This window comes from Gossypium arboreum, chromosome 3, assembly GCF_025698485.1.
Source record: "Gossypium arboreum isolate Shixiya-1 chromosome 3, ASM2569848v2, whole genome shotgun sequence".
NCBI classification, from domain to species: Eukaryota; Viridiplantae; Streptophyta; class Magnoliopsida; order Malvales; family Malvaceae; genus Gossypium; species Gossypium arboreum.
In genome coordinates this window covers 129,879,074-129,893,618 of record NC_069072.1, presented here as the reverse complement: position 1 = coordinate 129,893,618, position 14,545 = coordinate 129,879,074, and the positions used below count along the sequence as shown (strand labels likewise).

At 29.0% G+C, this 14,545-nt stretch overlaps 2 protein-coding genes across 2 annotated transcripts; one reads left to right on the top strand and one right to left on the bottom strand.

Annotated features, from left to right (window-relative positions):
• LOC108476178 (uncharacterized) lies at positions 1–2,497 on the bottom strand. Its single transcript, XM_017778300.2, has 5 exons — positions 2,357–2,497; positions 1,010–1,154; positions 739–934; positions 603–622; positions 1–378 (listed from the first exon to the last, which is right to left on the bottom strand). Exons 2-5 carry the CDS (start codon positions 1,123–1,125, stop codon positions 348–350), a joined length of 363 nt encoding a protein of 120 aa, XP_017633789.1. The 5' UTR covers positions 1,126–1,154; positions 2,357–2,497; the 3' UTR covers positions 1–347.
• Positions 2,498–8,322: 5,825 nt separating this feature from the next.
• LOC108475829 (uncharacterized) lies at positions 8,323–9,096 on the top strand. Its single transcript, XM_017777803.2, has one exon. The coding sequence runs from the start codon at positions 8,432–8,434 to the stop codon at positions 8,930–8,932; it is 501 nt and encodes a 166-aa protein (XP_017633292.1). The 5' UTR covers positions 8,323–8,431; the 3' UTR covers positions 8,933–9,096.
• Positions 9,097–14,545: the final 5,449 nt, after the last annotated feature.

Here is a 14,545-nt window from a genome sequence, read left to right as displayed (position 1 = left end):
TTCTAAAAAGAACACAACTTCGAACATTAAAAATGATATTGTCAGGAGAAACAACCATAAACCCCGAAGGAAAGGGATTGCTCTTCACGGACTGTAAAACAAACATTAAAGAGACATTGATCATCATACCAAAAAACTATTTAGTCTAACTAATGATTCTGTAAAACTACTGAACCCAAAATATATTAAATTAAAATGTAAATACTAAACATAGAGAAAGGAATCAAAAGGTAACCCCCCATAATAGTTTTACATATCAAAACAAAGCCCTAAAGAATCCAGTCTCCAGCAAATGGCAAGGGCAACGACTTGGCTTCTCTTTCCGGTGAGGTGTTGCAGATTCTTCTTCAGAATATATGCACAATGTCGTACGCAAATCTGTTGAAGTTAAAGAAAGTACCAATAGGCAAAAACGATGTAGCAACAGATAAATCAGTGAAGCAGCAAAAACGACCTGGCTGCGTTTTAGCTATTTAAACAAAAAAGGGACGCGGACATTCATCTCAATAACAAAAAACAGGCAGATAATACGATTTAACAACTAGGGTTCGACAGCAAGTGCTATTGTGTGTCCGTGTAGCACTGCTAGAAAGAAAGGATACGTCCAAAATAGCACGAATGACTGCAAAAATATAAAAGTAAAAGAACATCATTAGCTTTAGATGAAAATTTTGGCTAGACTGTTCACAGAAGAACAAGGAATATGTACGTGCAACTCATAAACATAAAGAAGCTTACCATAAGCCCGCCCATGAAACCATCGAGTATAATCCGGTTCCAGCTATCAAAATATAAATGGACTGAGAACTTTGCCTTTGCTATGAGTCCAATTGAAGTAATTGCCATGACAAGAAAATAAAAGATAAACCCCATAAAGCCTGTGAACCCTAAAATTCCAGCAATAACTCCTCCAATGATAGACATAAACGTTCGGCTGCAAATGAAGACAAAGCTTAGATCCTGGCATTCGAGACACGATTTCACATTTCCGTAACCATGAAAAACAAACCTGTAATATATAACTTTCATGTTATTTTGCATATTCTCCGTGCTAAAGGTCGGTACGTCATTCATGGCTTCACTTGATTTCTTTTCAGACGAACTTGAATCACTATGTCCAGCCATAATGTATTCTTGCTCTGGTCTACAACTTTCTGGAAACAAAAACATAGATAAAACAATTAACCATGAATTCGATATAAACCACCAATAATCTTGATTCCATAATGTTAAATAAACAAATAAAAAAAGCACAGCCCATATATTGCAAGGCAAGGGTGAAACCAAAATTTTATGTTAGTTAAAAAAGTTGGTTTAACTATGCCACAAACCCTCGTACTATAGTTAAGTTTGAGATTTAGTCTCTATGCTTAAAACCTTAAAAATTAAAGCCTCCTACTTGTTTGATTTTAAAATGTTGGTCCAATCATTGACAGCATTATTAATTTCCTTTAAAAATTGCTGATACGGCGCATTGATTAACAGAAAAACATATGTCGTGATACATGTTGGTATGATGTAGTATACATTAATCGACATGCCACGTTTGCAATTTGTTAAGCAAATTAGTAATGTTGTTAATGATTCGACTAACATTTTAGCATTTTAAGTATAGGTTCTAGATTTCAAACATAACTAGAGAACAGGAACTTGTGTCATATTTAGACCAAAAATTGAAGGATCAAGGAGATTTGAGAAGCCAAAGAGGGCTAATGCTCTTTCCATTTGCCCCTTGGATCCACCTGTGTTGCAAGGTGAATTATCTAATGAAGCAGATGATAATTACTCGGAACAAAGCATAGGAACATGAAATCCAAGAATTCAAAATGGAACATTAACAAGGTTTTTCAAATAAACTCGAAGAAGCAATCGAAAATCCCTAACTGTGATAAACTAAAACGACCAATTAAGCATTGCCCACTGCACAAAACAGATATATAAAGCATTGATCTGAATCCTATTGACTATGATAGATAATCCCAATAACTGAGATTTGCTCAAGAAATAACCGCGGAAACGAAAAAAAAAACAGCTAAACTTCACTATTCCAATGACCCCAAGAAAATGGAAGGCGGCAGCTTTTAGAGATTTGATTCCGAAAAAAGAACATATATTATCAAATAATTCCACTATTTCAACTAATTAAAACGAAAGAAAATAAGAAATTTAACATACTTTTTTTACATCCAAGATAATTTAAACGTAAGGATGGTATTAGATCTAAGCTTGGAGAAATCATTCAAAAACTAACAAGGAAATACAATTTAGATAAATTAAAAGTGGATTTTGATTATTAAAGCACTGTATTACAAACATAAACAAAAAAATTAAGAAAAAATGGAAAACAAAGACTTACCCAGAGGATCGAAGAATATGAGACGGAAGACTTCTTTTTTTCTGTTCTGCTACTGGGAATTCACTTCGAGATAGCAGACAACGTTTGTTTTGCAGTTTAATATTTTAACCTCAATAACTTCTAGTAAATTCCTCGATTTCCCCTCAACTTTTTTATAATTACAAAAACATCCCCGTATATTTATCTTTCTTTCTCTACTATATTCTAGTATTATTCAAATATTTGACTCTCTTCAATCCCTTCTTAATTCATTTGTGAAATCATTAAGATTCTATTATTATTATTATTTGGATAAAATAACATTTAGTTCTTAAATTTAACAAAATTTCCAATTTAATCTTTAAATTTTTGGCTTAATGATAAATTTAGCCACTAACGTTTGTATGTTTTGTCAAAATGGCCCTAATTGTATTTTAAGCTTTTTTTGGCCATCAAACTTTGTTATTTTTCAATCTACTTTTTCTAATGATTTAATAAAAGTACCATTAAAAAGTTAACCGAGATGATATGAGATTTCATATGTAGAATATTTTGAATGAAATGTGATTTATTACTAAGATAACCTAATAAGATAACTACATGTGAAAAATAAATAAATAATACCTTAAATTAAAAAATAACTCTTTATTTAAACTAAATAAACATAATTATCTAAAAAATTAACTCAATAGAAAATTTATTAGTAAACAAACATAGGAAAGATTAAAACTTTTGAAATAAAAAATTAAAACCTTGAATAAAAATAGATTGAAAAAGAATAAAGATTGATAGATAAAAAACTCAAAAATACAATTAGGACTATTTTAACAAAATATACAAGCGCTAGTGGCCAAATTTACAATTAATCCTAATTTTTTAACCGGACTTTGATTCTTTTAAGACATGTTTTTCTTTTACAATGTTTTGAAAATAGAAGACCAATAGAAAATAGACATTTGTATATATTTGGTCAAATTTTAATTTAATTTGAAACTATAATAAAAATATTTTCAATTTGAGATATAAGAACAAAAAAATGTAAAATGGCTCTACTCTCCTTTTGGGGAAAGGGATGGGTTTTGAGAATAAAATTAAAACCAAATTAAGTTTTTTTAAATTAAAATAATTTGTTTTTATTTTTATTAAAATATTCAAGTGTCTTTTCACTGACATGGAACGCGTTAGGCGAGACATTGGTTAGAAAACATCTTGCTCGATTTGTGGTAATGTTGAAGAAAGCACTTTTTATGTTTTCAAAGACTGCTCTGCAGTAAAAGAGGTGTGAAGACAAGTAATTCCTTCAAGCCATGATAGCAAGTTTTTCACTTCTTACATCTTGTATTAGTTAATTCTCATGAGATGTTGGGCTCCTTAGAAGTTAGTTGGGCAAGCATATTTTGTCTTATAGCGTAGAGAATTTGAAAGAATAGAAACATTTTTGTATTAAAATTTCTATTACTTGGGCAAGACAATTTTGGCTTACACATAACAAAAGACTTGAATTGAAGATACATTACTGTTCAAAGGAACTCTCTTTCAATAAATTGGATCTATTTGCGTACTGATGGTGTAGTTAATTTGAGTACAAGTTATGCGTTTGCAGAGGGTGTGATATTGAATTATCAAGGGATCTGGATTATGGGTTTTAATCATTATTTAGAGATGTGTTTGGTTTTTGATGTTAAATTGTGGGGTATATTGGATAGTTTGACTCTCCTAAAAGATCGAGGTTTGAATAAGATTTTGATTCAAACGGACAGCCTTGAGGTAATTCATGCTTTGTAGATGGATGATTCAACTAGTTCGAGATCAGCATTGGTTAGGCAGATTCAATAATGACTACTATTTAGCATTGGGTGGTCAGACATATTCCAGGGGAGGTCAATCTAGTCATAGATTGGATTGCTAAGATGGTATCCGTTGATTTGGAGGGAGTTAATATTTTGGCAACTACTCTTACAGATCTATTAGAAGCTCTTGAAAGTGATAGAGCTATTGGTGTTTTTTATTTTTTCAGTGTAGTTTAATTTTTTAAGTTTTGTTTTTTATCACAAAAAAAATGTGTTATCAAATCCAAGTTAAAGGACTAATGTGGAAAAAGAAAATTCAGGAATAAAGCCGAAAAGGTAAGCAAGTGCAAGGGTTAAATATTATTTTTTATAAAGTAATAAATATTATTATGAGAATATTATGTCTCATTCTTTTTACAAAATAAAAATATTGTTATTATAAATTACTATGTGCTTATATTTATTTTATATTTCTATACAAAAATTTAGGTTTAATGGTATTTTTAGCTCTCAAACTTTTTCAAAAAAATCAATTAAACCCTTACGAATTTTTTGCACTCAATTGAGCCCTGAAGTAACAAAACTGGCAAAATAGGGAAATTGAACTGTAAAGATTTGATTTCTAGTGGTATCAAAAAATGCACTTTCAGGACCTTATTTTCGTTAACCGAGTCCATAAATATTAAATAATGATATTTTATGAAGTTAGTGTATAGATGAATTGAAATTTGGTTAAGCAGTTTAACCGAAATTGTGACTAATTATGACTCAGGAACTAAACTGTAAAAGTTTAATCGCTATAGATATTTAACTAGATTAAGACTAGCGACTTAACTAGCAATTATCCAAAGAATTAGATGACTAATAGCCCAATTTTAAATGGATGATAGTGGGATGTGATGTTAAGTGTCATTAAATTAATTAATTAAGGATTAAAGTTTAATTAAGCATGATTAAAATAATTAATTAGGTTTAATTAAATTTAATCTAAGTATATAAGTAAATTAAGTGGGAAAAAAAGATGACAATGTTATCATCTTCTTCCCCAAAGCCATAGTCTCCATTTTGAGAAGAAAAGAGAAAGCTTTCAACCTAGTTTCATATTCGACCCTTAATTTCAAGTAAGTCTCTAGCCATTTTTCTTTTATTTTTATGGAAATTGAACCATGGGAGCTTTATTTAGCTAGCTTATGTACCAATTTGTAAAATTGTTAAAGCTTATAAAAGTTGTCATTGTTGAGAACTAGATGAAATTGATGTGAAATTGTTAGAAATGAAGCTTAGTATATGAAAATGACTAAATTGTAAAACTTAATTGTTAGGGACTAAATTGAATAACATGAAAATTTGTCATGAAATGTTGGTAGGTATAGAAAATAAAAGGCCCCTAATAAGCCATGGTGAAATCAGATTCTAATCCGAGACCCTAAATTGAAAGTTATGTTGTCTCGATTTTATAGACTAAATTGAATAAATTACAGAATTTATGTAATTTGGTATTTGATTCTGAACTGGTTGAAAATTGATTGTATGGTATGTTTTGTGATTATTCAAAGCTAATGACAACACCAAACTTTTGAGAGGAAAAGGAAAACTGAAAATTATCGACAGGTGACGCACGAATCTCGGTTTGTACTTTTATGATTCAGAATAGAAATATTTGATTGTATATGCTTGCTTATTGAATTGATTGGTCATTAAAGTGAGTCTGTTGTGATATGTGGAATGGAAATTAAGTAGAAATATATATGGTATGATATGAAAACATGTATATAGATGATGATTTGAATTGTAATATGTATATGATTGAAAAATGGTATATGTATTGAATTGTATATGAAATTGAACATTCGTATTCTATTAACTAGTCGAGCTGAGTCAAATATAGTTGGTATGCCATAGGATAGATTGTGTACGGGTTTATGTGCTTACGTTCCAAGATGCACTTCGTGTGCAAGGATGCGCTTCATGCGCCAGTATGCACTTCACGTGCCAATCTCCTTTACTTCGATTTATTTGATAATGCATTTTGATGCCAGTCTGGTGTGTTGGTTGGACATGTGTATCCGTCCGAGTCCAAGTTAGGTTAATATGGGCCATTAATGATAAGCTTAGTAATTTGTACCAAAAGGAATTGGTATGATACTAGAGAATCAAATAAGTTTGTATATGAATTAAAATGAAGAAAGTATGTATCTTATTACGCAAAACAATTAAAAATAAGCCCTGGGGGCCGAAATGAATGTGAATGAGTTGGTAGACTCCAAAATCAAATTAAATGGTAAGTATAAGGTAAGTAAATGAATTGATCATGGAAATTTAATTGAAGTGATGCCTTTGACATGTATGTATTTTTGTTATATCTTGATTGAGTATAAGCTCTAAATGATAATTGAAATGTAGGTAGCAAAAGAATGGAATTGATAGAAAATGTTGTATTGTTAAATAATTTGGCTTTCCATTTGGTATATGCATATCTTTATATATATATCTGATTATACAAAGTTTACGTTATGAGTTCATATGCGTTATGTCATGCTACTTATGCTATATTATGATATCTTGAATCATGAAAGTACCACTGAGCCCTATTGCTCAACATACAGTTTGTTTTCTTCGTGCGTAGATTTAGGTACTCCTTAAAGTCCAGAGAATTGAAGTCAACATCCAAACCGTTGTTTTCGACTTAACAAAGTTTGTATAGCTCATTTCGTTTTGGTCTTGTGGCATGTACCTAGGGACACTTTACTAAATGTTTCAAATGATTAAGTTATACATGTTGTGATTTTATGAAAATATTTAGAAATTGTGTTTGAATATATTCGTATGATTGATTTGGAGTCTCAAGGTTCATGGTTATACAATTGTTAGAATTTTTGGTTGGCCTTTTTGGAGTATAAATGGTAAAAGTTAGAATTAGTAGTTAATGTTTTTGAAAACTACCATTTTGGCATATTTTGTCTTGCTTCCTATTGGAAATTTGATGATTTGATGGTTTGGGAATATGGACACATGATTTTAGGTTGCTTAAGCTTGTAACAAGTTGATTTTGAAAGTAACAGTTTGTCACGTCGCAACAAAAACCCCCAACATCGCGACGAGAATTAGTTCAAGGCTCATGCTGCAATAATGTAGCCTAGAGGTCACAACAAACCCTAGTCAGCAAGTCATGTCATGATGAGGAAATCCCTGAAGTCACGACGTCAACTCAAAACTATGTAATTTTTACAATCTGGTCCTATTTCAATCCGGGGTTAGAAAAACAGCTTTTGTAAGCTTGTATAAGACCCAAAAATGATAATGCACTATATAATACGCATGATTTATTTATATTTAAATGTATAATGATGTTGAATTGAATATTATCGGTTGTGGTTGCTTTGGCAACGAATGTGGCACCTTATGGCTCAGACCCAATGTTCGGGTTAGGTATTAGAGTGTTACATGAACTGTGTAAACAAACTTTGTTGTCCTCTATAAAACACAAAGAATAAAAAAATGGGCAGCCAATGGACCAAATACATATTCACAGGTATTATCCCCTTAAGAGAGCTCTCTCTCCTTTATCTTCATTTTCTTTACTAGCTCAAGCTACTTACTTTCTCTACTATAAAACACTTATACTGACTTAAGTATTGAAGAGTGCCTTGAAGCACAAGCTCTGATGCCCCTCAAGCTCATATTTGTCTTGCAGGGACCCAAAAGTGTTTGAGCTTGTCTCACATTCCTAAAAGAACACCTCCCAACTTGATCTGTCAGCAAAAATAGGTAAACACCTTTGATAAGTTCAAAATTTAACGAGAGACAATTATTAGGAATCATTAATAGAAAGATGATGAATTTTAAAGGAAAGCTTCATCTTCTAAGGTGAATCCTAACAAAAAAAGAAAAAAAAAGAAATTAAGGGTTATGGTTCTTAAGATGAGTTTGGATAAATAGCTTAATCTATGAAGAGTTCTAATAAACAAGGGATGTGATTTTCGAGTTGTTATGGATTGCAGGGTATTTGTACATTTGATAAATGGCTTGTTGATAGGTTTGAGAAAGCTTTGTTTCCATATTTAATTTATTTATTTTTATTATATAATTTTATTCTAATTTTAATCGGGAAATGTATTAAACAAAAAGAATATTATTGATTACAATATCACATATTCCTTTATAACCAAAATACCAGGCATTGACAAAAATGACCACGTGCCCCCCGACCCAATTTCAATATATACAAAGAGTTTAATTTGAGACAAAACACCATAACCATACTCCACCTCCACCTCAATCCCCTCGAATCCTTTGTCCCCCAAAAATGTCGACTCAGCTTGTAACAATGGAAACGAAGGCCAAAGCAGAAGTTTATCATGGAAACCAAACATGCAGAGACAAATTTACATCGTTGTTAGCAGAAAAAGGGTTGCCTAATGGCTTACTAACTTTGCAAGACATACATGAATGTGGTTACGTTAAGGACACTGGCTTTGTCTGGCTCCGCCGCCGCCACTGCCGGCATAAAATGTTGTCGAAGAAAGACAGCTTTTACAGGTTCGAAAACGTTGTCATCAGCTACGACACCGAAATAACGGCGTATTTCGAGACAAACAAGATCAAGAACCTGACTGGTGTTAAAGCTAAGGAGTTCATGATTTGGGTCAACTTAACTGAAATCTACGTCCAACAATCTCCTTCTTCGACGTCGATGATTACGTTCAAAACTCTTGTCGGCTTGTCGAGGTCGTTTCCAGTATCGGTGTTTGAAGCTCGAGCGGTTGCCGTGAAGGAATTAACTGAGGAAGGCAAGGAAGGAAAGTAGTGCAAGAAAGAAAGGTGGTACGTATATTACAGTTGTTATTTTACAATCTCCATTGCCATTTTACTTGTACGTATTAAATTTCTTAACATATGTGTAAAATGTATAAATTATTCATTCTCTTTTTCTTCTTTCGGATAAATTTAACTTGGTTTATGCAAAATAAGGTAAAAGGAAAGAAGAATATACTGAAATATATGCTTAATGGATATGAGAATATGCTTAAAATGGAACTTCCCAATTAGCTTCGGCTCAATGAACCACGTAATTAAAGCAGCTTCTCTTACTTAAAGAAAAAAAAAGTGTATGCAATATTTTAATTTATTTAATTTTGACAAATCACCTAACATCATTTTACATTTGCATATTACATATACAATAATCATATTTACCCAACATGAATAACAAACTGATGTGCTTATTTTGACTAATATACTAAAAATGTTTTATTAAACAAGCTTTTGCTTGTTTTTATAGTTAAATAAGCTATAACCTAGATCTCTTCATGAGTCGGGCTACCTATCCAAGCCTAAAGGCTTGTCCGAATTTTGGGAGGATTTAGGTAAAAATATTAGGCACGAAAAATAGACTTAGGCAAAAAAATTAAACCCGTTTAAAATATGAGCCATGCTAGGGGTTGAACATTTAAGGTCTAAGCCTAGCTTGACCCGACCTATTTTTAAGTTTATAATACTTTATATTATATAATTTAGAACATAGTAAAAAATAAACCTATACTAAATATATAATACTACTCTAATGTAAACATTAAAATAATGTTAAGATGCTATATAAAAAATTTCAATAAACAAAAAAAATAATACTATTAATATTAAAATAATATAATATAAATATTTTTAAAATATATTTAAAATATAATATGGGCGAGCCTAATGGGCTTGAGTTAGTTTTTTTGCAAACAAGAGTGGATTTTGGTAAAATTTTAGACCCATATTCCAGGCCGAGCTTGGGCTTGAGTAAACATAAATTATGTTAATATCATCTTAAGCCCAACCTGACACGGCCCATGAGTACCTCTACTATAACCTATGATTTTTAAAAATTTTGAAACTGCTTATATATATAATACAATCACTCTTTTAAATTCTTTTGCATCAATATAAAGATAAGAGTTTGCAATTCAAAATAATTTTACTTTAACATTTAAAGCAAGGGGTTTTATTGGTAAAAATCATAGGTTAAGGGCTTATTTAACTACAAAATTAGTATAAGGGATTCTTTAAACAAAGTGTAGTAGTTTAAGGGATTTTTTAGCATATTTTCCTTTATTTTTTAATATAAAATGCACGCAATTGAATCAAAGTTAAAATTTCATGTGTACAATTGAATCAAAATAAAAGTTTCATATGTATAGTTACACCATATCAAAGCCTATGTACCACGTTGCACATTAAGGTAGTGTTGGAAAGTTACTTAATAATTGGATTTGAGTGTAATTAATTATAATTACACAAGAGTGGTATGTTTGGGTAACTAATATATTTGGTGTGTCTCATTGAAGTGGGTGTAATTGAAGCACTCCAATTACACTTTCCAATTTTAGGGAATGGTGAGAGTTGGAATAATTATGCAAGTAATTACATCCAAATCTAATTTTTAAAATTATTGTTTATATAAATTATAAAAATTATGTTATAAGCATAAATACATACTAGTGTTTAGGATGGTTCGGTAAAATAATTATATTATAGAAATAATTTGTGTGTTTTATAATGTTATAAAAATATTATTTAAATCATAAAAATTTCTAAAGTTTTGGCCAAAAATTTATTATAATTATATGCTATAGAAATATTATAATATATTTATTTATAAAAAGTTAACCAAAAAGTATGGACATAATTTATTTATGTATTCATGCTATATACTATAAAAATAATATAAAAATATATATATTATTTATAAGAAGGGTTATAAACGTTTTGGACAATTTATAAATCATAAATTTTATTTACTTAATTTATACATTATAAAATGGAATATATCCTAGTATAAGTCATTTTTCAAATTAAATTTATATATATTTTTATAATTAAAGTTATAGACTATTTGGACTATAAACCCAAATATTATAAGGTTGATGCTAACTGCGAATAAGAAATATTTTTTTGGTACCATATTATGGGTATGATACCATTTGAGAGAATGACGCCTGACGCAAACACCGTGAACTCTTTAATTTGAAACATTCAAAGCTTTGAAATGTGGTTAGAAAAATCTTTATTGTTCTAAAAAATATTTCCCATATTAACAATGTCACCTTAATACAACATAAAAAAATAAGGTTGGATCGTACTAGGATATTGCATATTTCATAACTTCAATCATTTATGAAATTGAAAAGATCCATATTTCGAAAGTACATAAAAGAAGGAAATCTTAATAATTTTAATAATGCAGATTCAAAATTAGATGATGATGAACTTGGTCAAAGACTAACAGATAATTATAAAGAATATAGGTTAAATATTAAAAAAATGTACTAAAACAATTAAATAAAATTATATATGTTATTTATGTTTCTCGTCATAGAAAGCTAAGAAGACATGAAAATCTTATCTTTTACAGTATTAGCCTTCAAAAGGTAAAGATTATGGGCCTACTTATATTCAACTTAATCCACCAAACTCTTGGACTGTACATCTGCAAATATGAGCACAACTATAGCCATATGATATGTATGGAAGCCACCCATTATTATAATATAAAAAATAAAAACTCTAACACACTGCCATAATATTTTATATGATCAATATTCTAATAGGACTCTTTTATAATAAAAAATAATTTTACTAAAACTTCTCTAATTTTTTTGGTGAATTATAATAATAGGGTAAAACCCAAACAATTAACGTGACTTGAGCCCAAGCCACACTTAAGGTCGTAAATACACTTAATCATCAAGCCATTTCATGATATTCAATGTTTTAACATATTCAACATACAATAAAGCTTTACTGTATACCATTAATGCAAAGTAACATTAACTAATTACCATAATTAACTCGATATAAATTAATATGCTTAAAATTCTATTCAAGTAATAACTCTTTTTACATTAATAAAATTAATACAATTTTAAAAAATAAAATAAACACAACTTCTTTTTTACTTTAAAATTATTTTAACTAATAATTATAATTATCACCATTTTTCTTTATTTTATGCTTAGAGTTATATTCAAGTAATAAATTTATTTTAAAATTAGCACAATATTTTTTCAACTAATATCACAACTTCTATTTTACTTCAATTTTTAATGTAAATTTAGTAATACAATGAAAAAAAAGTATTCTCGGATAGATTTATTTTTTGAACAATCTCGTTATAAATTCTCCGCATTGATAATAATACTCATGCTAATTAAATTAAAACTCGTCAATTTAAATAAATATATTAAATATAAACTTTATATTAATATTTACTATATACGAAAAAGACCCAATTTTGGTTTCCTTAACGTTAAACCCATAAACACATGGAAATGAAAATAGTTAGGTGAAAAGCTAAAAACCTAATGTAATGATGAAGATGAAGATGAAGATGAAGATGAAGTATATTAGGTTTAGTTTTAGGCTTGGGTGAGTCAAACTTTTCACGTTGAACATGCTTTACAAATGCCTTTATATTATTAAACTATATGAATAAATTCGTCCACCTTAATTTCCCTAAAATTACATCAAAATTTTCACTTGTTTGACCCATCTTTTTCTTACCCTTTAATTATTTAGTCTCATATAAATATCAAACACACTTTCAAGTCAAAATCAACTAGGCTGCTATATCTTATACTAACAATCAATCACGTACTCAGAACAAGGTTTTATGATTTAATGCTTTTCACCCTCCTCAACTCTACATTACACAAATTGCAACTACACTTTTTTGGGTTAATATATAATTTAATATTTGAATTTGGTTTTAATGTTTAATTTAGTACTCAGTGTAGATGACATCATGTGGTCCAACAATTTTAGTAAAAAAACATAAGTACATTACTGAGAAAAAAAAGAAAAACTCAATACCAAAATAAACATGAAAGTCAAACTCATATACTTGACTGGAAAAAAAAAAAAAGTAAATATCAAAATATACATTGAAATTAAACTTATGTACTAAATATTGCATTAATTATGTCTTATATCCTCACTAAAGTTTTATAGACCATTGAAATATATTTATTGTAATCCGAATCGGATAATACCGAACCGAACTAATAATCCGACCCTTGGAGAAGTATTGTTTAGTTTTCACAGCAATTTTAGTTCTTTCATTTTGGTATTTCTACAAATAACACTATGTGTACATAGAATTTGATTAAATCATATTTCAACAAATATATGATTGTTTTCCCATTGATAAGTTTAGATTAGATAATTTTCGTATAAAAAAAAAATTGATTGATTTTAGGTTGATTCAATTTGAATTTAAATTATTGAATTTAATATCAAATACTTCAAACGTTGATTTGTAAGATGAATTGGATGCGTAATTCGAATACGGAATAGTTTTGTCAACTTTACGAATTAGACAAGTTCCTTTCGTATTAATTTTGTTTTCTCAATTTTTTTTTTGAAAAAAAAAAAACAAAAAATTAAAGCTCCATTTTCCATTAAAGGTAATGAAAGTTGCAGAAACATAGGAATAAAGGATTGGATTTTGGTGTTATTTTAAAAGGAAGAATGAAAATGAGGACAGCAATTACCTTAAACACTATTAAACAATGGCGTAATTAAGGACAAAAGTGGTTATTGTTGTTGGTTTAATTTAAAGATGCTCTTAGCTCTTATCCTAAAATGTTTAAGGATTATAATCAACACAACATGTTAACATATGCTGTGTCATTTTCCCATTTATTTTATTAACTAAATTTATCACGCAACTAATTATAACCATATCTCTATTTCTCACATTAATTCCTTCTGTTTTTATTACACTTAAATCAGTTTCTATACTTTGATTTGTATTTCATTTAGTTCTTATTTCAAACGAAATATTGATTTATATTCAGAGTTTATTTGAATATAAAATCAAAGGCTAAGGGTTTAATTGAATAAACTTTAAAAATTAAGGACTAATTTAAGTTAAAATTATAGCTAAACAACTTTAAACCAACACTAATTATTCTGTTTTATTGTTTAGAATATTTAAAGGACAAATCTTAAAACAATACATGAGCTTTAATCTAATCTGCAATGTCATACATAAAATTTAATTTTATACACGAAATTTTAATTTGATTATTATATGTTTATATATTGCATAAATATATAATTATATTTTTTGATATAAAAATAAATTAATATATTTATTTCTTTAACAATTGGAACTAAAATTTAATTTCTATATATTAAATTGTACATTAAATCAAAATTCATCTGTAAATTTGATATTTATTTTAATTTGCAATAGAATTTGGGTCATGTATGTAACTTTGATTAAATAACAAAATTATGTTTTTGACAAATGGTAGGGAAAGAGGATAAGCAGAAGAACATACACATTATTCTTTACTGATACTGGAACCCCAACATGATGATTTACTTAATTGGTTACGGCTTAGGAAGATGTTGTACACATTTTTGGCAATCCCAT